The sequence below is a fragment of the Chroicocephalus ridibundus genome, chromosome 5 (assembly GCF_963924245.1).
Source record: "Chroicocephalus ridibundus chromosome 5, bChrRid1.1, whole genome shotgun sequence".
In the NCBI taxonomy this organism is placed as follows: Eukaryota; Metazoa; Chordata; class Aves; order Charadriiformes; family Laridae; genus Chroicocephalus; species Chroicocephalus ridibundus.
In genome coordinates, this window is record NC_086288.1 from 41,497,149 (window position 1) to 41,523,974 (window position 26,826).

Below are 26,826 nucleotides of genomic sequence, written 5' to 3' on the forward strand. Positions count from 1 at the left end.
TTTAGAATTAACTTTCTACCATTTTCCCAGCAGCCACGTGTATATGGTAGACACCTGACCGCATTCAGATCAAGAAGATCTCCTAGTCTGGCAGTTACTGTCTGACTGCTGTGCACAGCAAACCTCCTCAGGACAAACGAGTCTCTTACCACCATTCTGCCCTCAGTGAAAGTTCAGGCGGATGCTTCACCCTCAGGGCTGGGGACTATCAATATACACACAGCAGACCCACTACGCTAGACACTTCATCCTCTAGGAAAAGCACTTTACAACTATTATGCGCTGATATGCTGCTGGCAAGACCAAACCAGTCAGTCATGATGAGACCGAGATGAAAGTTACCTACCTCTTCTGAAGTTACTTGCAGAAATAAGGAGATGGAAAAGATCAGCCAGATCCTCGGTTCTCACTACAAATTTTGCATTATATTCATCACTCCGAACTTCTAACGTTATGGAATTTGAAGACCTTTTCTCTAAGAGCAGAAATATCCTCCTATGAATTCTGAAATTAAGTTCTGGTAATTTTATTGTCAAATTCTTTACAAGTAATTTATGTTTAACGTTTGCATACACATTTTGATTTAGCTGTTTGCTAAGAAAATATTTATTAGGATTGAAAGTTTAACATAGTAAATCAAACACTTAACATTCACTGGACTTCAAACATAGATATAAAATACCTTACAAAATTTTTATGGAATTACACAAAGCAAATGCACAGGGTTTATCTGTTTCTACACTGAATTAATCCCAAGCCAAAACCAAAAAATAACCCCTAAAAGATCACAAAAAAAAGCATGACAAACTGTGTTTTTGTCATTGTTGCACTGCTATGTAATAAGCCCTTTGTACAAACATTTACTTAATGTTAAAAAAAAAAAATCAATTAAAAATGTATTCCATCTAACAGAACTATTGGATTAACAGCTGTTTTTTAACTGACTTTACACCATGAAATTCTATTAATAGAGGTACCTTAGTCACTTAGTTTAAAATATGGAGAGTAGAGATAGAAAAAAATTAACCTTTAGTAGTCTTTAATATAAAATGCACTAAATTTTCCAAAATAAGAATATTATGACACACTAGTGCCAATTTATGCTGACAAAAGCTGATATCAGCTTCTTTCTAACTAAAATTCATTTCACAAAACCTTTATATATTACATGAATATTCAAGTAAACTATTTAAAAATCTTTAAAAACACAAAAACTGAATTATACAGTGTTTCAGAGAGATGGTTAATTTGGGAATGCTGTCATGTCCAACTATATATATTTATAGATATATTTTTTCTTATTTTTAAGACCATCATGATACTACCTGATATTGCAAGAAATCCTTGTGATTAACATTTGATATTTTTCAATGTATAACCTCAAAAAAATTAAAATTATAAGGATTTAACACATCACTGTGTACTTTTTCATCACTGTTTCTGTGTACTGTGAGACACTGAATCACACTACTGGCTTCCCTTTTTAAAGTGCTGAGTACCAGCCAAATTACATCAGATTAAACTGGAGGTCATTGCGCTCAGTGTCTTGCAAAAAATCATCATTAAACTGCTATAACCAAACAATAAAATAATAAAAAAAAACCAAGTTCAGCTGAGTAGCGTCTGTGTTCACCAGTGTCAAATCTCTAACAAAACCCTGAAAGACTAACAACACTTTTCTTGCAGACTGCATTCTTTATATCCATCAGCTGCAAGGACATTAAAATATTTTATTAATGATTCAAACACTGGACACCTTCTCTGGCTGAAGGTGAGTTGCTCACTAGTTTTGGTCAAGTGGCTTTTGGGAAACTTTCAGAGCAAAATAACCCAGCAACAGGAAACTGGAATGGAAAATGCCAACCATGCACAGTTATATTACTGCAAGAATCGAGTAAGACATGCAAGACAAAGAAAAGGTCAGAACATACCAAAGTAGCAATGGTTAAGAAGTTAGTAAAGTTTTCACAGTGTTTCATACAGCCTTTTACTTTAACACAAGTGCATCACTCACCACCACTATTGCTCAGACATTTTAAAACATCTCTTGGCCATGCAGATCAGTTTGAGAAGAAAACATAGCAAATTACACTTCTTAGGCATGTTTAGACATTAAGTACAACTTATAATTTTATTTTTATATTCAGTCTTATCAAACAGATGTTTTCAAGAGATAATAATTCTAAGTGTTAGGCTTTAACATTCCTTCCAATTTTGTTGGATCCTGAGCGCTAAATGCCCAAAGAACTGGCCAAATATACAAAGCTAAGCTTTGTTCAAATAGCCAAGTTATTACATAAACAGAAGGTACAGGGAATTTCTTATTGGCACTCCTAAATTTCTTCCTTCCTAACCTTGAGATGATCCTAACCTTGAGATAGTTGAATTTTATTAAGTTGTTCATATGTATCTTTGCCTCCTGGAAACATTACTCTACTTGGCTGATTTATGAAGAAGTAGAACTAGACTCAAGAACACCGATGACTTTTCTTTTTTTTTCTCTGTCCAAAGAACAAAATACACATTTTTTTTCCCCCACTTGGCAAATTCTATTTGACGCCACATCACCACCACTCAACATTAACTCATAAAACAGAGACTTACTCCACTGTCAGACACAGCAGGGGAAAAATGTCCAGAGGATAAACGGGAGGCTCTTTATCAGATATAATTGCTTGCTCGTAAGGAGAGAATCCAGCTTCCCCTTAGTTATTCTTTCATAAATTAATAATTTGTTAAAATCATAGTCACAAGAATTTTAGCCATTACACAAAATTCAAGTTTAAAAAACAAGAATAAATTAGTTACAGCCTTGTAAACAATTGTTCATTTATGTAACATACTTGGGGGAAAAAAAAAAGTTCCTCTATATAATAAATCAGACAGTACAAGGCACACATCACACTTAAGAATCCAAAGTGATAAAACCAGCAGATGCCTTCATCTTCTTTGTTCGCTGGTGTAATTGTGCTATAGACACTGTAAAAATATGTAGACTCTTGTTTACATTACAGTCATTTGGAAATATTTCATGACTGTGCTTTTTCTGGTAAAATATTTGTGCTATTTTACAGTACAGTATGATTTGAAGCTCTCGGAATGAATCTTCTCAAATGTTCTCTACAAAGCTGCCAGGGAAAAGGCCGGTTTTTCCATTTCGTTGCAGAGTGCCTTTGAACCAGCCATCCTCACGTTTTTTGTGTACAAAAACAATGTCACCTTCCTTAAGTTCAAGTTCTGCTTCGCTCTGAGGAGGATAGGATACCACAACCCTGTACCTGTGTAATTAGAAAAAAACACCTTCGTTTAGTTTTTTTTTTTTTTAAACCAATGCTTTTGAAAATATTCTTGTGCATGTTAAAACTTATGAAAACAGCAAACTGCCTAGAACTGTTTGCTGAGTACGTAACAACTTAAAAGTTAAATACATCTTGAACAGAAAATTCCAATAGCAATGTAATGAATTTAAGTCAAATGTATGCATCTCCTATCAAGTTTTTTTTCACCAAGATCTGGAAAATTACATACAATGGTTAAATAATAGGAAAAAATTGTAAACATATTTTTGGATATGAATTTGCAGACTCTTCCAGTCAGCATGACTCAACAATAATCAAAGCATTCACAGTAGTAACTGGGCATAATTTTACAACTGTATGTTTAATACAATATTATCCAAGGGAAGGCTCTTAAGGAAAGGCACAGAACAAAAAGAAGCAACTAACAAAATCTGTTCATTTGCACTGTTGTTTAAGATTATTTTTGTTTATCTTAGAAACTTTTCAGGACAGAATGCATGCCATCTCATTTGGACACAGCTGCACAATTTGTGTACTACTGTACTAAAAATATACATTTTTAAAAGTGTTCAACTCAACAATTTTCTTAAGCATCTGATACCAAAAAAAAGTATATTTTTTTTCAGTTTTTCACAGCAAAATCACTTTTCATATAAGCACATTAAGAAGAGGCTACGCTCTTCTATCTCTATTTTTAAATGTGCATAACACCACTCAATCTCTTTTACCATGGTTTGAGTTCACATCAACCTAAAATTTAAGTGTTACAGCTCTGTAGACAATTGTGTCAGCTTCCTGATCAAGTTTTCTGATAGATATTATAACTCAGTTTCTAGTTACACAACCGATAATGTCTGCATATTGAAATCAAGCAGAATCCATGGCTGACTAGGATTCAAAAGCTTCTAAGGTTAAGAGCCTTAAATGCAGTGCTAGGAGATCTGCTGGACAAAATCTAACTTCCAGTTAAAATCAGAACACTTTGCACTCATGAAGATTAAATATTACTTAATCTATTAAGATAATTAGTGTTTTAATAGATTAAGATAAATTAACAATCTGATGAAAACAAAAAATAACAGGATACTTCTAGTGAAGGATGGAATACCAACTATAGCTCAATACAAGTTAATTCTAGAACACGGAAACGGAGACAGTCTATTACAGTATACATTTTGCTTAAGAACATATAAACAAAAAATAAAATCTGTCCCTATAGTTAAAAATATTCAGAAAAGAGTAGCAGCATTGTGTAAGTAATTACAGTCTCTTGGGAAATCTATGTTTAGCAAATCATATTAGGACTTAATCAGCTGTCAAATGTTATTTACTTGTGATTTATAAACTATGACTTTGTTTCAGTTATAACAATCCCCATATTTCAGAGCATTGGAATAATTCGATTCATGCTTCATAGAAATTACCAAGCCAATTACACGATTTATTAGTGTACAGCTTCAGAACGCTCCTCATCCAACCTAGGCAGCATGGCAGATGCCTGCACTAACTTCTGCTGTGGGCAACTTGGGTTTTAATGCTGACTTGGGATATAAGAAGCAAACATTTTTAATAGACTGTAAGTTTAAGTAAGACTATAAACTAGTTGAGCTAAAACAATAGCAACTACTCAGGGAGGACAAGACAGTAAAGGATAAAGAACTGCAATAAAGCTACGAAGAACTTCTACTACCATAATAAACAGGTTGCTTTCAGGCTGAAAATTAACCAGCACACTTCATAACACATACATAACACTAGTTTTACACAAAAGAAAGCCCGTTAAAATATGGGTTTCAAGAAATAATACCTATCTTACTCACCTTGCATTCTGTCAAATGCTGCCCTGTAAACACTTGCCTTGAAATATGCTTGGCTTCGGTTTCTAATGCTGCCCGTCAGTAACCTCTTGTGTTCTCCTGACGTGCTAGTCTGCTCTTTCCCTAGCTTCTGCTGCTGCCTCCAGAGTGTTAAAACCAAGACCTTTGCAAAAACACATCTTCTCTTTGCCCTCTCTAGAGGATCACTAGCTTATGCAGAAATACTGTTCTCCTGAGCTTTCCATACAGTTTTGAACTCCCCAACCCTGCAGTAATTTAGTACTTCTCATTAACTTTTAGCTTCCCAACTACTTTGATACCCATCTTGTATTCGAATCTCTAAAACAAAGCACAACAGTCCTGGTGTTAAAATGCTATTAATGAGAAGAAACCCATCAGGCTTTGCACCTTTAAATCACATCTCCTTCTTCTGTTACGACAAGCCATAAAATTTTATGCCTCATTTTCCAAATTCTATTTGCCCAAATAGAGGTGATCAGATCCAGACTCATCAGACATTCGCATAGCTGTCTATTCACATCACCTTCACTCAGCTATGGAACAAAACCTATTTTTCCATTACCTATTTCATCATCTACAACATACTGCCAAAACTACCAATTTCATGCAGAGTAAAAACCTTATGCTTCAGCTCAAAAGTTCATTGCCAGGTCCCTGGAGAAAAATAATCACATTTACTAATCGTGACCTATGGTTTGGAAAAATACATTAATTCCCACATGTTTGAATCTTCCAAAATACTTCCTTATTTATCTCCTTATTCAGTATTTGCAAATGTTTTCAAGTCTGAAGGTCAAATTCACAGATCTTTTGTGGTCACCTAATCTATAATATTTTACACACACCTAAGCTGCAGTACGTGTTTTCTTCTTTCTATTTTCTTTTACTGTCTCACGGTATTTTATGTTAATTTTCAAAACATTATCCTAATTCTTTTTCATCAGCCAGTGATAAAATATTAATGCTACAAAAATTCTATTATTAATACTGTAAAAAGAAAAGTACTTTAGCTTCCCAGAAGCAGCCACTGTATTTGCCATCAGTTCTTTCCTGATATTCCAAATGTGTTTGGCTGCATCCCACAGTGCTCTTGCTCTTTGTATTTCTGAAGTATTTATTTGGGGGGGGTGGGGTGTGGATGGGGGGGCGGGGGGGGGGGGCTGTCTTCACATTTCTCCATTCTACTTTTCATTTTTAATATTGGCATTTCTCGCACTTTTCAATAACATGAAAAAGATATCTTTCACGTGTTTCTCCCTCTCTTCATTGCTTCTGTTTCGCTAGACAGATTTTCTTCCCAGCTATTTGTAGTTGATTTTTGGACAATTATCTGTGGTTTTCCTCATCACCAAGTGGATAAAAGTATTTTCTCACACGCAGAAAATTTTATCTGAGGAGAACAAAGAAAGTTGGAATTCCTATTGTTACACAAGTTAAACTCATACTTACTATTCAACTTGCTACTTGCTGCTTTAGTTTCTTTTTCTTACACTTTGAATTTTACTTTTCAGCTCCCCTATGCCCTGCTGTTGTACAGCTCTCCTGTCTGCTGAGTAAGTGCCTTGCGTCCTACAGATAATCAACGGCCATCTAGGGCAGGCTGATTCTTAGCATTTAATTACCAGCATTAAATGCTGCCAGATGCGATAAAACCTGCTGCCCTCTAAAGCCACTGGGCTGCTCACTGGAAGCAGATGTTACACCAGTCATCTTGTGGTGGATAAAATGACTTAGGGTCACTTTAATCACAGAACAAAATTACAGCTGTCCTTCACTGTAACTGGATGAAGGATTCATATAATAGTTTAGGATATGCAGTGATGCATATTTAGGTTCAACTTCAGGTCTTTAACACCACTGTGGTATGCCGGGAAGTTTATTATTACAGTGCTGTATATCTACTGTAAAACTTAAGGCTATTTAATGAATGTTTCCCTCTGAAAGAGAAAGCTCATGAAAAGAGCTTGAAATATTATTTTACTTCTTGCCACGGAAAAAACCTAAACTTCTCAGATAACCAAATTACTGTATATTCATAGCATAACGTGGCTCCCTCTGGGAAATGCAGGGAGTTGGGTCTCTCTTTTTAACGAAAAGACAAGGACAGGGATCCGTGGCCCTGTCAGCATTGCATCAATACAAGAAATCACAACACTCCAAGACAACTTGTGTCTTGGCTGGCAAATCAGAAGATATGGCCGAACACCATTGCAAAGTCTCCGGTGACACGAATTCTCCAAACTGCTCCAAACTGAAAGGAAGGCTTGGCTGAAATTTCTAACTTCTCTGTTCCTTTTCTACAAGGAACACATGAAGGACCACGGACCACAGTGAGCAAGCAACCTAGTTCAAAGGAGAAGAGTGAATATAGGAATGGAACTAAATTACTGGTTTGCTGCAGAGAAAACCTGCAACAGTAAGATGGAATGGAGTGTCATCACCTTCCCTTCCTTTAGAGAAATGGCCACTGCTATTAAGTACACATCTGCAAATCCGTGCCACAAAGAGCTCATTTGCTATCAAACAAATCAAATGCCCACCTATTAATTCTGTATGATTCAAAACAAATTCACAATTTTTACTTCCAATTTTTTGTAGAACATACAGAAAGAGGTACTATAAGACAACTTGCAATTCTGGTGAATGGAGAAACAGCAGGATTAGAATAAGAGTTTGCTATTGCATCTTAAAGGAAGCAAGGACTTCAGGAAAAACTCCATATCCAAACCAGGAGCATTTTCAAGTGCTTTCCAGAGTTGAGACAGATACTTTTTCTCCTAATTTATGCAGGATAATCATCAAGAATAATCAGCAGAACCTGACTCCTAAATCCTCTAGTCACCTTTGAAAATTAAACTTGAATACTAATAATTATACTGCAAAGCCAGAGTCAGAACAGAAAGAATACTGTTTCTTTTTCCAAACAGATGGTAGCCTGTGATTGGAAATGTGATATGTAAGAGCAGAATAATTTCAGCAGAAAATTTCTCTGTTCTTCAGCTTTTTGTTGAGCTTATCCTCATGAGTATTTTCCTCCTCAACCCCAAATTTTTACTGAAGATACTATTGCATCATCAGTATGTTTCTTACCCACCCCTTCTTACAGACTAATGAAGATTAATTGATACTTATAAATTACTTTGAAGATATTGAGTACAATGTAAGAGGTAAGTATTATTAAGCAACACATTTTAAGCAATTCGACCCAACGAAATGGAAACATGACAAGAGCACATCAGCAGGAAAAGCATTAACTCTGCCCTGAAACGGACAAAGAGAACGCAGATGAAATTCTATTTAAATACACTGACCAAAACGTAACAATTCTGCATGACTACCAGGGAGAATGATCTTGTGGTAGCACTCCTCTGTTAGCAATTATTTAAATAACAGTAAGGATACAGAGATATATTAAAAAGAATGTTTGAGTGCATGTTATTCCTAGATCAATAAAAATATACAGCATTATTTTCTGTAAGTCATTCTGAGAAAAAACATCTCCATCCCAGAAGTGAAAAAACTACTTTTTGTGAAGATGCAAATAGCTTTACACAAATATCCACTGGTCACGTCACAATGAATTTGGTATTATTTTCACATTCAAAGTATAGAAACATACTACTGTGCCAAACAGACTTACGACAATGTGAAAATGAATTATGTTATTCTTAAAGAAAAGTCTTTTCAGTTTCTATTTTCCATCTGTAAGTGTAAATCTACTTCAGAAATTCAGTTTGAAGTAGAAATTTCCTGCAAGGAAATTGCACAGAAACAGTAATAACCTTTTAAAAAACATTAAAGGTATGACAGAAGTCAAATAAAAGACAAACTAGACCCTTAACACACTGTCTGGCTCTTAAAATATGGATGTAGCTTAAGATCAATGGGCCTCTGGAAATACAACAGTATGCCCACACACTATGAGTTAACAGTATCAGAACAAAGTCTACAATAGTCAGCATGAATCAGTTCAGTCCTAGAGCTGTTAACGTTGCAACTCCACTATTTTTTTTCTGTACACCACACAATCCTGTAGCTACTGCAAAAGAAATCCTATGACACTCCTCCTATTGCTTCTCTACTACCAGGGATAATAAAAAGAGACAGTAGTCAGAAAACTGCCACTTCCTTCACAGTCCGTGCAATCTACTGAGGACTCGGAAATTTGAAAGTAATACATGGACACAAAAGTAAAGTGACAGGACTTCAAAGCAACTGCCTATCAGTTTCAGAGTGCAGACAACTGTGTGTTTTTCAGGCTGACTTGCCAGGACACAGAGGCTGCCCTAGAGCTTGCTATGCGGAGGGCACAGTAATGGGGCATTCAGGTAGTAAAAGTGTCTTTGCAACAGCTCAAGAAAAGGACTTATGAAGTCTACTTCTAGATAAGAATCTCATTCACCAGATATTTAGGTTGGCAGTTATGCACTGCTAATAATCTTAAAGGACTAACCTGATATTCACAAATGCAATATTATAATGTGTTCATGTTTTGCAAAGTAGGAGGCCTATTTTATCTACCTCAGTTCTCATACCAGACCTGTGATCACCGTATTTGAGTGTCTATTCATTCCAAAACCTCAAAGTAACGCAGAAGGTAAACAAACATAAACATGAGTGTTGATAAGCATATAAAGCACTGTTAAAGAAGTTTAATTTTGCTGTAAAATCTCAGCATTTTGAAGCAATTCTAATATAGACTGCAAGTGTCAAGAGGGTGGATTTTTTTCTTGGTTTGCCTGAGTCTAACTGCGTAGGATAATTTACCTTTCACAGACAAGAGGCCTGGATTCATTCAGGACTGGACCCAGGGATGAGCAAGGCTGCCGAGGCGGCGGTGCTATGGGAGTAGAGGAATCCAGGGAACTTGTTTTCCGATGCAGCGTCTCCTGTGCCAGCCCAGAGACCTCGCTGTCAGTGGGGCAGGATCCAGCTTTGCTGTGACCGCCTGCTGATGGAAGCTCTGGCCCAACTGCACCTTGCAGGGCTAACTCCGCGGCTGCTTGCTCAGCCTCCAGCGTTGGTGATGCTGGAGGTGACAATCGGGGCTTGCGTTTAGTGGATGCTCCAGAAAGCAGTTTCAGCAAACCTTTTTTTTCTTTCTGCAAACCAAAAGCAGTGCCTCATTTTAGAACAGAAGTCTCCCGTGAAGAGCTGAACACTTCCTTCTAACAGATGCCATCGTGATCAGAGAGGACTCCGTAAATTATGAGGAGATATTTGAGATCGTACAAATTACAAAAGATAATTATGAAAATTATAAAAGAGAAAGATAATTATTAACATTCTAAAGAGAAAAACAGTAAGTCATTTAGACCATAAACCTGCTAAGTCCTTTCACTTAGTTAAGGCTTACCTTAAAAGCCAATGGCACTGGCCCAAAAGGTTGTCTAGAAAAAGGACTGAGGAGTTAGATTCCCACAATGGGAATCTAAGAAGTAAAACATTTCGTTAACATGGAAGTTTCTAGGAAGGCGTAAAGAGTCATTTCAACCAAGCAGGGAGAAAAGTCTGCCCTGGAGGCTGCTGTTTAGATAAGTGTCTTTTATTTATCCTCCCTCAGTAAGGGAAGACCTTCATGATTTAACAGAAATTTGCCACAAGGGGAATGTATTGTGTTTTGCTGCTCTGCTAGAGGGGGGAATTGTAAACATTCTTTTACTTGTCTGGACAGGAATCCCTGAAGACTATTACTTACCCTGAAGAGAATTATTTAAGTAGCTTTTGTGTTTCTTGTCTTTTTTTAAGGGGTGTGGCAGTGATCTTCTTACCAACCCTTTGACTAAGTGAATTTAGTGCTTATGAGAGGTGCCAGATTCTAAGCCCTGGAGACAAAAATAAGCTATTTAACCACAAAAAGAGAAAAGCATGAGCAATGTGAGATTTTTATTATAGCTTGGGATGCAGTGGAATTGGTGAACTGTGAACGAAAAATCCTCTGTCCTTCTTCCAAGTCTCCCAATGACTTAAAGCTATTTCAGCAAAGAACTGCTGTTTAACAAACGGGAAAGAAAAAGAGAAACTCAAAGAAATTAACATAGTCCAAATATGTTAGTATCTTTAACCTTAAACTACAGGTTTTCTAAAAGCCCTGCCTAAGGTCATCTCAGTCTGATTTCAGTGGCTATGGCTGAAGTAATTTTAAAACAAAGTTTTAGGTACCTCCATTCAACAATAATCAACAAAAATAATTAAAAAGTGGGTGAGATCAGTATACAGCCTATGATTTAAACCTTCATAAACTTCATTAAGTAGTGCGTGGGTGAAAAGTAGTAAGGTAAAGTCTAAAACATTTGAGAGGTAAAGAAAGTTGTCAAAAGGAGAAAAAAAAATTCTAACTACACCACAATTGTAAAACAAAAACAGTTAGAAAGCTGGAGGAATGTTTCTGCCTACGATATAACATAATCACATGGTTTGTTGGACAGTGCGAATGAATTTAGACACAGAGGAAAATACTTCAAATGGAAGGAAAGCAGAATCACTACAGACTCTACTGATCTACATTTAGAAAAGACAGAGTTACACGCTTTTTTCCCCTTTGTCCAAGAAACATTTCTGGTAGCACGGTTTTAATAATCTCTCAGTGCATCTACTTAATAAGGAAAGCAACCTAAAAGAATACTGTTTTTCACTAAATCTTACATTTCTTTTACCAGACTGTTCCCACAAGTTAATGGGTTTGGGTTTTTTTGTTTTGGGTTTGTTTTTTGGTTTGTTTGTTTTGTGTTTTTTTTACATTACAGGGTCATTAGTTTACAGATACTTACCAATAACATTTGCTAACCCTTACAACTTTCTAAAGTATTCAGGAAACTGACTGCAGGTAAAGAAAAACAAAATACTTAAAATTCCAACAGTCAATCTAATAGTTCTTCTGAACTTTACTCATTCACCTTTTGTTTTTCCTGCTTAAGGCAGGAACCTGCTACCCTATTTTAACCCTTCTCCAAGGTCTGCTCTGTATTTTATCCACCCTAAATTATTCTTGTATGGCCAAGAATAAACTTGCCCATAGCTGTAGTCACAAAATGGCTGCCCGAGTTTCAGGGTCAGTCTTAAAAACCTTACAATGCTCCTATTCAGCAAATCTAAGAAAAAAATATGGATCTCTTAAAAGCTTGCATGATGAAAAAGGGCAAATTCAAGTGATTGATTTTACTCTCTACCCACCTTGCCATCCTTATCTGCTTTACTGACAGCAGCATTTCCACCAGCTGCTAAAGCACTCTCTGGAGATGCAGGAGCTCCAGGGTGAGTGTTTACAGTTCTCCCACCAGTATCTCCCTCCAAAGACGAAGCAGCAACGTTGGGAGAATTCAAAGAAGCTGCTGCACATGCCAGTGGGATGGTTGAGCGGTTCACATTCACAGCCGTGACGTAAGCAGCAGTATTTGGAAGCTGCTGGGGCTGGAGCTGCTGGGAGGCAGAGTGGTGGGGAATGATCACAGCTGCAGGAATAAGGCATGTCGGACTCTGTGCTTGTATGGGTGTGACTGCTGCCGTAGGTCTTTCTTGACTGTGTGCAGCAACTGGAAGAAAAGAATAAAATGTGAGAGAGTTCATCTTTTCACAAGACACACAAAGTGAGGTACGATCACTGTCTTATAGCTAATCAATCATAAGAAGCTTCCCCCCAACCTTCCTAACTTCCATTTATACTACTATAATGATATCTTGCACAGTATCAAATTTATCTCACCAGAATAAAGTAGCAGCATATGCTACCCTACTTGCATCAGTATGCAACAGACGAATAACAGCACTGCAACTATTGTGGAGAAATCCAAGCTACTAAGTAAAATGCTTCACGTACAGACAGAGATGCAAAGCAAAGATTATATTTTAGTTTGTATGAGCTAGCTAAATCCTGCCTGGAACTTGTTTGTTCCTTTTAATATGCTATGTAGTTGTCAGGGCACATAAAACAAAGTAGGAAGAAACACCCCTTATAGAAGCTGCTAAAAATATAATTGGATTGTTTTCCCTAAACTATTCACAAAATCCACAACAGATTTAGTGGGTCTTTCAAACAATAAGTACAGTGGCAATTACTTCTATGAGTGGTTTCTCTGAAAACGTAAGCTATTGTCTCTTGGGATGTTTAAATATAGAAGTGGGTTTATTCATACCCCTGTGAAATAAAAGGAACATCTACACTGGAAGTTGGAGAACAGCACAGGGCTGAATATATTAACCTGAGCTGCAGCCTAGCTGCAAAGCACAGAGCTCTACATGAACTAATTTATCCTTTCCAAGAAGCAACATTGCAATTATAGTTATATGGTCAACCATATGTGCTTTTGGATCATTTCAACAGCTTGGGTATCTCTGCGCCACTGGGTGGTATGAAGTGCAGACGTCTCACCCAAATAATAAGAGGCACAATGCAGCATCCCAGCGCTGCACAGCCTCTTTCCTCAGTATCTAAGGAGGGGTCATCCCTCTAGCTTGGTCATGTACATTTCAATGTATCAATTCACTCCAATTTTTCAGATACTAATTAGAGTTTCGGGCTTGTTATAAGTGATATCCTGGAATCAAGCCTCCAGCACTTGCTCTCTTTATTCTCCTCTCTACAAATTCCCCTGGTAATTTGGTTAGATTGCATCAACAGTACATTAGAGAAGACTGACAAAGTTCACAAATTTGATATAACAATCCCACAGTATTATACCCAATTACAATCTCTATGATAAGAAATGCAAATTCTTTCTTAAAAAGAAAGCACCACTAAATGCTCTGTCTGTTTTTTGATATGTAACCTCTTCCCCTGTAGCACGCCTTCCCTAACTCCAAAAACCATGAACATTTCCAAAAAGAAGATAAGGAGAGCACATCAAGATTTTTTGTGAAAAACAATTATTAATGCTGCCATTTGTTCGTGAGACAAAGTCAGTTTCCTTACCAGTAGCTGCTATTCTTCAAGATATGTCTATATTTACATGCAATCAATGGAGTACAAGTATGGAATAGCTTTCTGGTTTTGTTTTCTTATCCCTGATGGAAACTGTAGGAAAAATGCTTCAAGTCACTCTATTTTCATACAGTTCATCCTTAAGTGAAATAGGAAGAATATACATTTTCTTCCCAGTTCCTTTTAATCAAAAAATGCATACAGCGAGGGTGAAGTCAAGCAATGTCTCGCCAAGATCATTTGAAGAAGGGTCCTTGAAGTTCTGAGCTAAAATTAAACTGAAGAACAGCACTGCAAAATGCAGCATTGATCTGTGAAGCCTCATCAAGAGAGTAACGTTGAGCAAAGGTGCTAGGGAAAGCTCAAGATGATCACGTTTCAGATGCTGCCTACAAGGTTCTCTGTAATATTTGAACGTGAAGCAGCCGTTATTGCTTCAGTTCTCAGGCTCTTATAAGGGACAGATCTGTATTTGGGACTGAATGCTACACCTTTATACCACAATCCAACGGTAAGTTCTCTGTGAAGAGAATGCAGCCCCTTTGATTTTTCTGGTTTTGACCTAAAAAGTTGGTGGGAAGTATGTTGTCATGTTTTCCAGCTGATTGAAACCGTAAGAGCTTATTCATCTTGACAGCAGTGTAGAGATGCAGGGACAGAAAGGCCTCTGGAGCCCACAGGAGCTTTCTCCTTTGTGCTGTCACTTGTAAGCTTCTTGGCAGCTCAAAAGAAGGATTTAGAGTCGAAACCTCCTATGCCTGAGAGGCAGGAAAGTACAGATGTTTGCTTAGTTTCTCTTACCAGCTGCCAATAGCACCTGGTTATTTTTATTTAAAGGCAAATAATAAAGTTGTTACAGAGGACTATCACATCTGTTCCAGCCTAAGATCAGACTGGAGGAAGATGAGGCCAATTAAGGAAACGAAATATCTGAAGACATATGTACATATCCTACATCCAAAAGCAAACCTGGTGCTGACATCTGAACATTCACAGGGTATTTTAGGAGAAGCATGACTGCAGAGGGAGTGGGCTAATTCATGGACCTTGAGACCATATGAAACAATCACCCTTAAGGAGATAACAGATAATACCATTTGCATCTTTTGCTTTCTCGTCTGCTCTGCCAATAAGAATCTCGTGATTAAAAAAACCTTTGTCATGACTCTCTCAGCCAAGAGATCTTAGGCCCCAAATTCAAAGCCGAAAGAGGGAACCACTGGGATAGTTTGAAATGGAGTATTTTTTATTTTTTTTTTTTTTTTCATTTTCTTTTGAGGCCCTAGGAGCAACTGGAACAGATCAGGCTCCAGTTGTGTGGTATTTTCCTAGCCTGGCAAATCCACAGACGAGTGCATGGATTTGGTAAACAAAAACTCTTGAAAACACCACTATCAATCTTTTTAGATCTGGGTTTAAATAACAAGGCATGTTTCGCTATGATGTGGCCTGCCTCAGACAGTAAAGTTATACCTATCAGAAACACAGATTTTTATGACAAAGATGGTATGGATCTTGAAGCCAATATAGTCTTGGTGTTTCAGAGTCAAAGCTGAAAGAAGCTGCAGTCAAGTTCACAGAACAAACTGTAATGCCTAAGGACCAACCCTGAGCCAGAAGAAGGAATGAATGCTAAAGGTCTTCAAAGATGTTAGGAGAGGATTTAAAAGTGAATCCTAAATTAGAGCAATCTGTAGCTGTTATGCAGATAACACAAAAAAATAAGCTATGACTCAGATGTTCTTATCACCTTCATTACTATATGAAATGCATATGAGTGGGGAAGCTCAAAGAATGCCCCCATCCCAGATACTGCTGGAATAAAAGAAGTTCCACCTAAAGTACTTGCATATAAATTCCCAATGGTAGGAGTCTGTATGTACACACAGTTGCTTAAAGGCGAATAGTAAAAGATTCAACAGTTCAGAGAGATATATTGTAATTTCAGAAAGCATTCAACTCTAAAAAAACTAAACTAAAAAATGCCTTAAAAAACCCCAACACATATTTACACATACCCTGACTCCAGACACTTGGACAGACAGACCCTACAGTCTGTCTACCACACATAAAAAGCTGGGGTTTTTTTTGTTTTGGGTTTGTTTTTTTTTTACCTGTTCTAACTGCGTTGCGAGCCTGGTTGACTGTCATTTGTCCTGTCACGTGCATAAGGACCTTGGTTTGTGGACTAGTTTGGATATGCGCTGCAGAAACCACAGCTGTGGGTACTGTGCTGGAGTTCACTGCCACACCATTCCCCTGGAGCTTCTGAGATGTTCCACTAGCAGTGGAAGGGCTGACCATAGTTACCACTCGTCCCGTTTGGCCAGCGGTAGACATGGGAACTTTTGTTTGTGATGCACTTGTCACTGTCCTGCCAAAATTAAAAGCAAAACATAACTGAAAAATGAGCTAGTTACTAAAACCCGCAGGTCTTCTATTATCCAATTTTAGCATTAAATATAAGAACAGAATCATTTTGGACTTGAAACTAGAAAACTATTTAGACACTTGTATAAAAATATACCTTGTAACTGGAGCCACATAATTTCCAGGAAAAACACCGATCTTGCTTGTATGCATGGAAGTTCCCTTGAACCAGCCATCTTGACAGCGTTCAAACACTAAGAACATTTCTCCCTTCCGCAGTTCCAGTTCATCTTCTTTTCGAGGAGTGTAAGGGTATATAGCAATATACCTGAAAGACAGGACAGTAGATGCAATTGATAAACCTAAAACAATTGAAAATATCACTTGTGTTTTCTGGCAGAGAGAGGTCAGTCAGAGATGGGAAGGCAATGGCAGAAAGGGTTACGTGTTAGTCAATCCATCATACTGTTAAAATATTAAAACAGATTATATTAAGGGAAACAAGGACCATTAAGAACATCCTCCTAACTGCACTTCAATGTAACGTACAATACATCTAATAAGATTGTCCATCTTCTTTATTAAGTTAGTGCACTTAATTAAACAGGTGTTTATCAGCTACAGAAGTGAAAGTAAGTATTAGAACTACTTTTCAAATTGCAAAATTGGAATCACCTTGTGCAACTGCAGTGCCAAAAAAAAGATACGTTACTAGAACTTGAAGTCTGTGGGTAATGTAGCTAGCAGTTATTCACTTGTAAAGGTTATTTCCTTTTTTTTTTTAATTCTGACCAACACTAATGCATAATAGACTGCATCTGAAACCATAGTGAGAGTTCAGAAACAGGTTTCATTTTTAATTTTTAAACAGACATTCTTCGGAAAAAAAAAAGTAGAAAAGTTGAAGGTCCCGCAGTTGCATGCTGGAATATTCCTAGAGAAGTCTTCAAATAAGATTGCACAATTTCCTATTGTCACATTAAAAAATTATACCGTTCTAACCACCACTGTTCTATTTTCTGCCACAGTTTGAACATGAGAAAAATGTTTAAATCATTGATATAAAAAACTTTTATATAATTATGGATCCAGACCTATGGGAAATAGCATTCTAATAAATAACATTTTCTCAAAAAGAATATACTTTTCACAAAAGACAGACAATTAAGGTAGGTGGGAAGAATATTCCCTTTCACGAAAAAGGATCCATGATTACTTGCAATGCTGGTCTTTCCCACTCTCCTTGTTACCCCAAGGGTAAAAAAACAGCCTTGCAAAACATTCTTGTGTCAAAATTGTCTCTTGTGCACAGTAATGACAGCACTAACTGTATGCTTCTCCTTTTTGCATCATATTGTTGATCCTTGCTGTCCACCCAGGAAACTCTGCATTAAATCTGCAAAAATGCTTTAAAGGCAATATAGGTACCTGGTAAAGCAAGTCCAAAATATGCTTTAAAGGCAACACATGACACACTGGCAACAAAAGGCTGGTACATGATTTAGGGGTGATCTACAAAGCTACATACTGAAGCTCTATGGGAAAGCAACTGATGTGCTTTAATTGGTGTTCATTAACTTCCCTTTTAGTTAAATCATTCAAAATTTCATTAGTATCCTCATATAAAGCAACCCTTTGAAGATGGAGGATGGGAATAAATGAGATGGGAACTTGATTAACTGCACTAAGCACAATAATCCATAAGAAGCAGCGTTAAAATGCTTGACACCAAAGAAACAGCCCAAATCCAGATGCACCTGCTATACAAGAAGGGCGCTCTTTAGGAGTGGGAGGAAACCTGGTGGGAAGATAAAAATAAAGACACAGAACAAAAGCCGTCCTTGCATTATTCAAATGTGTCCTATTAGATGGTTCAGCCACTCCTAAATTTTATTTTTTCTTTTATCGTTCTGATTCTCCAAGCGACACACAAAGAAGTTTCCAAGAAGAAAGATGTTGTCAGCAGCACGTTAATATACAAAATATTTTCACCCAAAAGGATGACGCACATTTGCTTGTATTACAAGTGTGAAGACATAACGCTAACTAGCAGCTTTCTGCCTTCATTCCAAATTGCCACCCTCTAATTAACTGAACTGTAGAATCTTCATTCAAATTTCAATCGCAACTTACACAAGCAGTCTGACAATGACACGCTAATAAAACAGTCTAAATGAAATACAGCGCTTTCTGTGTTTTGTCAGAAGTTATTCCATATGAGAACAGCCTTTTCATTCCATACATAACGGAAAACATTGAATAAATTCACTCCAGAGTTTGCCACTCGCGAGTTATACAGTCCGCATCGCTAACTCAAGGATTCATTAATCTTCTGCATGATAAATACTTTATATTTTCAAAGTGAGTCCTTTCTATACACAGCAGCAGCTGATTATATTTACCTAAGACATAAATAACCCTCAGTATAAAGGTTGTTTGGGGATATCACCTTTATATATGTTGTGTTGCTTTTGTTCTGAGTTGTATGCTTGGCTTTCTGGGAATTCTAGCAGAACGCAGCCAGCTGGCATGATGTACACGTGATATTATTGATCTCATTCCATTTTTCTGACTAGTGAAAATTTTCAATTTTACTTACACACTTGGACGAGTTTGCGGTCGTAAATGCGCCATTTGGTCAGTTGATCCTGATGTGGGCCTTTGGATGACACCTGCAGACTGAGGTCCAGAAGAGGCCGAGGCAATGATTGCCGCAGACAAGAGAGGTGGTGGCGGAAGTGGAGGATTCATATTCTGATTTTATGAGAACAAAAAAAAAAATAGCAACAGATGATCAATACTGTTTGATGAGTTGAATCAGCTGCAAAAAAAAAAAAAAAAAAAAAAAAAAAAAAGAAAAGAAGTATGGTGTCCTAAGGAAATGGGAAAAAAACCCAGCCAAGTTCAGTGTTCTTTTACCTACTGGTACTATAGAACTGGAGAGTTAGGTTTGTCTGTATTTCTCTTTTTCCAGTTTAAAATCTTGAAGTCTTGGCAGCTAATTAAGCAAATGACAAGCAATTTCTCAGCCCAGGAAAAACGGAAAGCATTGTTTCTAATTATAACATCTTTAGGATAGGACTCGACAAAAATTCAGAAGCCTTCCAGGAGGTAGATTTTGCATCCTACTGCTGACTGTAGTTCAAAACATGAATGTTTTTGTAACCTGAAGCTGAAACATAATATACAATTCAGCAGCAGTGCACCCAAACCCACCCCTTCTGGGGGAAATTTTCTTTTGATGTATGGGTTACAAAAGCGAGCACAATATGAGACCATAGTCACTGAGCTATTGTTACCACTTTCTCCTATTCTTCTAGTTTAAAGAGTTAGCTTTTGAAATTCAGTATTATCAAGATTGGTAATCTTTAACAAACACCCCAGTAAAAAGGCACAGTCCTTTTACAGGCAGATCGTAATGGGGGTCCTGCCTACAGCCTTCTGTGCCTTTTGAGAATCAATGGAGCAATTGTTACCTTCTGCTCTGTAAAGCCTCAGACAATTCTTTAGGACCTTGTGTACTGACACTCCTGGGAAAAGTCTCTCACAAAAGGAGAACTTTTCCTTCCCCCCTTCCAAAAATAATTGTTTGTGTTACAACGCACACAAAAAGAGTAATAAAGAACCTCCAACATTTGAAAATGTAAAACTGAATTCATTTCAAACATGATCTTCGACTTAATACAATCCTTTAATACAGGAACAAAACTCTAAACCACACCACTTCAGGTTTAAAAACCACATAACAAAAATATAAATTAAAAAAATGTGCTGGCTTTTCCACTACATCAGCATATAAATGCACAGCATTACATTATCAGTTTGGAAAATACGTAACTGAAAGTCATTTTAATTCCCCTCAAACAGTCGTCTTCTAAAGGTAGGGTTTTTTTTGTTTTTCTAAAGAAAAACGTATAAGGAAAATAAGTTTCAGTTCTATACTGTGTCATTATTACCTCGCTGCATTTGGAGGAAGTGTCTATAAAAAGACAGCTCTCTGAATTAGTCTTACGCTGTCAAAACACAGTAAAGAACTGCATGATTAAAAGCTTTCAAATCTAGAGAAAACTGATTAACTCTTACAGTTTTTCAGTCAAAATTCTTATGCTTAGTCATGATACAAATTGCACGGTATATCGTGAAATACTCCTATTTTAAGTAAAGCTTTTTTTCTGGTCGTACATTAACAATCTTTTAAGACCAAATACGCCTCCCGTATCCCACTTAAAGCAGACATGACCTGCTGGAGAAACATCGTGAGCTTTGATACTACTAGTTGAATTATTTACAAGAACTGCAATTGCATTTGCTTCACATTCTAGATCTCCATCCATCCAATCATCTTTTAAAAATATCTTGGTAATTCATACTGAAATGCCAACATTTCTCTTTCAGTTGCTTTACAGCAGAAGTAATTTCCCCCTCCCAATCAGCTTCAACAAATGTCTTAGCTGAATCCAAGCTGAACACAGTGTCTAAATTTTAGGCAACCTGTCTATAAAATATAAATTCAAATCTTCTTTTAGGCATCTAGATTCCTACACGTGGTAGAACCTGTAAATCCACATCAGGAGATTATTAGCTGGAAATCTTTAAAATTAAACCTATTCATGCACAATATCAAGGTTGTCACGATTCCACACTTCCTGCATCTCTAAAAATATAAATGCTGGGCGTTGTATTTTATTCATTTGAGCACACAACATATATTGAATTTTTAGCTGCAATAAAGGCACCTTCACGGCTCTATTTTATTCTGCTTTATTCGGGTTCTGCTCCCCTCCCCATGTCTATTACTACGGTAATGAAATCTGCAGTGAGCCACAGCCCAATTAAACTCCTAAAGTCTTGGCAAGTACTTAGAAATCTAAATAAACTACCTGGTAGGCTTTAGAGGACTAATGCTCCTCAGCGTGCACTGCTACAACTTGATAAAATAGATCTAAATGCCCTACCTAAGTTTTCAGTAAGTTTTCTGGCATGTAAGCATTTTTCTAGCTATTGAGACACATACCTACCTCCAGAGCACAAGCTAGTTTTGAGGGTTCCCATAGTCAACAATCTGTGAAAGAATATATGCAAACCCTGCATGATTTAATAAAATATGCTTATCAAAATAATTAAGAGTACTTTTATGTTAGGTAGTTGAGGGAGAAAAAATTGAAAGTTTCTGCAAGTACTTTTCAGACAAGTGCACTTTCAAGCATATAAAACAGCAAATCAGTGAGAATTTTTTTTTTAATTAGAAGATGAAACATTGCATAATTTGATACTCAATGTATGTAAAGTCTTCAAATAGTACCTATACTCATGCTCTAGAAACTCATACATATAACTAAGTTTAAATATAATTAGGCTGCATTCCCATATCAGTCAACTGAAGATCAATAATCAGCTCGCCCAAAGAATAACAAAAGGCACAGCAGTGGAAAAAACATTCATTAACTGTCTTCGTTCCCACAAGGTCTAGGAAAAAATATATGACTTGCAAAATCCCCTGAGGGCTAACAAATTAAGGCTCATGTTTAACAAAATTCCTGAACTATAAATAAATGTTATCAAGAACAGGCCTCTCATACAAAACCTCATCATTTCTTTCAGCTGCTTCCTCTTCCCAACAAAAGCTGATTTGAATTTTTGTTGGTTAAGACTCAGACAGTTCTTATTTAAGCGTCCTCCTGACTGACTTACACTATTGAATCAGCTGGAACTACAGGAAAGAGAGATGAATGTCATCAGTATACTATAACCCTCACAGCTTGTGCCTCATTAATAATAATTCAGACTACCTTATATACTTTCACATAGAGGGGTAAATTTTTTTGTGTGGGCAAGAGAATAGGACAAGAAAAAACGGGCATTTTAAAATTTTTTAAACCTTCAGCACATCAGCGAATGTAAACCATCCAAATATAGACCACCTATTTCTGCTTGTTAACTGCACATACCAAAACACCATTTCAAAGTCAATATATTCAATCTGCAGAAGTAGCAATATGGATATCTAGGTCGACTGCAGTCCAAAATACTTTTAACTTTTCAAGAGACTGTAAAGGCAGAATGAAAGGAAGGTAAGTTACCTGTTGTTGCTACATTCTGTTTTTCTTCTGATGCTTTTGCATGTAACTCTAACTTTGCTGTAGCATATTTTGTCTCTGTTTTTCCCGTATCATGGTTTAAATCACATATTTGCTTTAACAGTTTTTTCAGCAAAATCTATGGCAACTAAATCTCCTCCGTTAGATAACTACCTTATAAATTACATCCAAGAATTTCCTCCCAAGTAAATGAGCCTTACATAATTGTACGTGCATATTTTCACCCAACAACTACTGAACTTGACATCTGCTATTTATATTTTATAAAGAACTTCAAATATACTAAGCACCTACAAGGTTCAAAAATGCCAGTGGCCAAGAAAAGCAGACCAATTAATGCACCCATTAAGGGCAAAGTTGTGGTCTGAAGTCCCCGAGAACAGTGTAAATGATAATATCACAGTCAAAAGTCTCAGCTGTGAGAAGTTTATCTCAGTTCATAGCTTCTTCAATTTCAAAGAATCAAACCTCAAAACACAAAACAAGAATTAATGCTCCTGGCTAAAGAACTAGGCTAAAGAACTGCTGCTGTAAAACAAAACTTTTAAATAAATTATCACAGGTTTTCTGAATGCAAATTAAAAGTTGCTTAAGTGATGCAAGCAGCAAATAGTGTATACGGTCACTCAACAAACGCACTCTCATTCCTAAGTTTTACTTATGTCAATTTTGGCTACAAATTTGTAAATAACTTACTTCATACAACATTTGGTACCAAACAGCATCTACAAAAGACTATTATGGACAAAATAAAATTAATACAATCGGCATTTTTAGAACCACCATGACATTTCCCAAAATAACAATGTAACAAACTAAAATGTGATCCTATACGTGTACATAGATAAAAGACTCACAGGCTCCTTTGGGCTAGGAATTAATCTCAACTGCCTTAGAGAAACTTGCTACCCAACAAGACAGCTCAAAATACCTCCTCTTAACAATAAAAAAGCCGTCTTTGCTATAGAACATAAGAGAAGACCCTAGCTTTTCTTTCCTTCTAGATTCAGGACTGATAAATATAGCAATGATGCATAAATTCAGGATTCTTTGTTGATGGGGAATCATGCTTATCCTCTCTGATTTCTTCTTTTCCCCTTAATCCGAGTTTGGCATGAAGTAAAAGAAGTTGTATAAACAGCTTGCTCTCAAAGAGCAATCAACTACTTCAAATAGTATTATATACACGAAAACAACTGACAGGAAGATCCAATTAAACCATCTTCATGCTAAAGAGAAACGCCCTGTTCCAATTTAACTCCCTTGTCATTTGCTTAGTATTCAGAAATGAAAAAAAAAGCTAAAGGGAGAGCTCAGAGAAATGCAGGAGTTTATACTTACAAAAGCAAAAAATACAAAACCAAAACGACTCAAGCCAATCACTTCTGATGTATGAAATCATACAATCACAATTGTTCTGTAGCTTAAAATTAATACTCAGAATGTCAGGTATTTCCAGATGGGAAACATCTAGAGAGACAAGAACATCACCTTCTCTCTTGACCTGTCAGAACCATTTTGCACATTTCTAGAATTAAAACAAGAGTTCATGAAGCAAGAGGAAAAGTGGACGTAAGAGACACACTTCACAGTCTGTGACTATAAACTGCATCATCATTTAATCTATCACTGATAGTAAAAGAACACAGGAACGACCTGACTGTAGCCTGAGCTGCCAGCTTGTATTTTAGTCATGCTGAAAACAAGTCAAGAAGAAACAGAACATCACGTACAGAAGGTTATTGACTTTTAAAGAGGGTGGCAGAGAATAATTCAGGTTCTCAATGGGAATTATATGCCTAATTGGAAACATAACCAGGAACATGGTTATCACAAAGAGAAAGTAGCGCTCCAGGATACAGGACGATCATGTGGCAGGAGTTTCACTCCATGCTGCGTTTAGCACTGTAATTTAATTCCTGTGGGTACCATTGGTAAGATCGCTTTTGAAAAAGCTTATGCAACTAAAGCACCCAAGGTGGTTTAATGACTTTGCACCAGTACCAAAATAAAGTATTTTTCCATGTTGGCATCAAAGAAAGAACTACTGATTCTTAATAACAAACAAAAGTGTTTGTTACTGTGAGGGGGGAAAAAAAAGCAACTTCTGACAGAACTTTTGAAATTATGCTTTGAATCCTGCTTACCCCATCCTCTCCAAAACATATCTCATCCACAAATCAAATTAATTACTCAACGTTTGCAGCATATATGTTAGCTAGACTTGTATTCTGACTAACAGCACAAATGGCACCAAAATTGATTTTGTTTGCTCAGTTCTCACAGGTATTTTCTGAAGGACAGAATGAAAGAAATATAAAAGATTACGTGGATTAGTATATAAGCAGCTAATTGTTTCTAGTATTAGATGTACATCTCATACGCAAAAAAAGGACATGGGAGTCCTTCCTGGTGGACACCAAATTGAACAGGAGCCAACAATGTGCCCTTGTGGCAAAGAAGTGTAATGGTTCATTAGGAGCAGTCTTGCCAGCAGGTCAAGGGAGATGATCCTTCCTCTCTCCTCAGCACTGATGAGGCCAAACCTGGAGTACTGTGTCCAGTTCTGGGCTCTCCAGTGCAAGAGAGACACGGACATACTGGAGAGTCCAGCAAAGGGCCACTAGGTAATTAAAGGACTGGAGCATCTCTCCTACAAGGAAAGGTGAGAGAGCTGGGACTGTTCAGCCTACAGAAGGCTCAGGAGAAACTCATCAATGTTTATAAGTACCTGAAGGGAAGGTACAAAGATGACGGAGCCATGCTTTTTTCAGTGGTGCCCAGTGAAACACAAACTGAAACACAGGAGGCTCAGTCTGAGTATCAGGAAACAGTTTTTCACTGTGAGGGTGACTGAGCACTGGCACAGGTGTCCTGCAGAGGTTGTGGAATCTCCATCCTTGGAGATATTCAAAAGTCTGGACACCATCCTGGGCAAACTGGCTTTAGGTGGCCCTGCTTGAGCAGGGACATTAGACTAGATGACCTCCAGAGGTCCCTTCCAACCCCAACCACTCTGTGACTTTAAAATATGAATCTAAATATAAGGAGATTATTAATTCATTCGAGATTAATACACATTTAACAGTAGGATTGCACAGATGATCCACAGATTGAAGGAGCTCTTAAGAATAAAAGGACAACGCGTTGCTGCAGCGCAATCTGCATCACTCAGTAAGGCAGGGCAAAAGCACACTGTGCGTACAATTGTCAATAATAAGATCATCTGTCTGAAGAACAAAGAATGTGAAATACATTTCCTTGGGTGAGATAAATTATTACATCACTAGTGACAAAAATTTGTGGATATTTAGCTGAACTTAAACTTTCTGCTACACTCAGGCCAAATGAATGGATACAAATTCTCAAGATATAAACACCAGACTATCAGGGTAAAAGTATTTTCAACACTAAGAATGACTGTGCAGTACTGTACTCAGTTCTGGAATGTGCTTACCATGTGCTTGCCATGCCAGAACAAAGTATTGGAAATAATTCAGAAAGTAACAACATCATAATTTTAAGGACTGGAAAACATAACTTAAGAGCCCCGAAGAAAGCTGTCAAAATGCAACCTCTCAGCTGTGACCAAGCCACACCTAAGCATTTACGTAAACAACAACAAGTTGATAATAGAAGACAGACAATTCTGCCTTCGATTTTGCAGACAAATGTGTAAAATGATCCAAGTGCTGGAAGTTGAAAACAAAACCAGACAAATTTAGCAGCAAGGCTACTCATTATGTTTTACTGGCTTTAAAAGACTGCAAGGATAATTAGACACCTAAACAAGATCAAGCCTTGGAGTTTTTTGTTTGGCTTGTTTGTTTTGGTTTATTATTTTAAACTAAGTGGATATTTATTATTCAGCTGTCCCTCTCCCCCTAAAAGTGAGGGGTACAATTTCTGGACTTGCAACAAGAATTAAATTTAGAGAATTCCTATGATCAACATAAAGGCTTATTAAGTTCCCTTGAAGATCTCTGAAAACTGGTATCCACAATCTTTACTGCAGTTAAGGTCAGGCTCCGATAAGTGCAGTAGGACATTCCAGAGCATCTCCACCACAAGCACAGCAAAATAAAGAATTTCAGTTGGTTTTGGAATGAAATCCTGTATTTTTTGAATGCTTTGTCCAAAGGAAACAGCATTGCAATGTATTCCTTCCTTTAAAAGATGGCCATTTGCAACAGTTTTTCGTATTGATCTCCAAGAACCTAACTTAGACACGCTAGATATGTTCATCTGCCACAGGCATACGCATGACTAAAATCATTATATTTAATCAGAAAAAAGCAGAGTTT

The 26,826-nt window shown here is 37.1% G+C and overlaps 1 protein-coding gene across 3 annotated transcripts in view; it reads right to left on the reverse strand.

Annotated features, from left to right (window-relative positions):
- Positions 1-342: 342 nt before the first annotated feature.
- SH3RF1 (SH3 domain containing ring finger 1) overlaps positions 343-26,826 on the reverse strand; it is a 92,294-nt gene continuing 65,810 nt past the window's right edge. For all 3 annotated transcript variants that reach the window (XM_063336687.1, XM_063336688.1, XM_063336690.1), the window contains exons 7-12: positions 19,024-19,178; positions 16,582-16,752; positions 16,169-16,428; positions 12,311-12,669; positions 9,905-10,239; positions 343-3,278 (exon numbers count right to left, since the gene is read on the reverse strand). In XM_063336687.1, the coding sequence (XP_063192757.1) occupies positions 3,110-3,278; positions 9,905-10,239; positions 12,311-12,669; positions 16,169-16,428; positions 16,582-16,752; positions 19,024-19,178 (1,449 nt within the window). In that variant the 3' untranslated portion in view covers positions 343-3,109. The remainder of the gene's footprint in view (positions 3,279-9,904; positions 10,240-12,310; positions 12,670-16,168; positions 16,429-16,581; positions 16,753-19,023; positions 19,179-26,826) is intronic.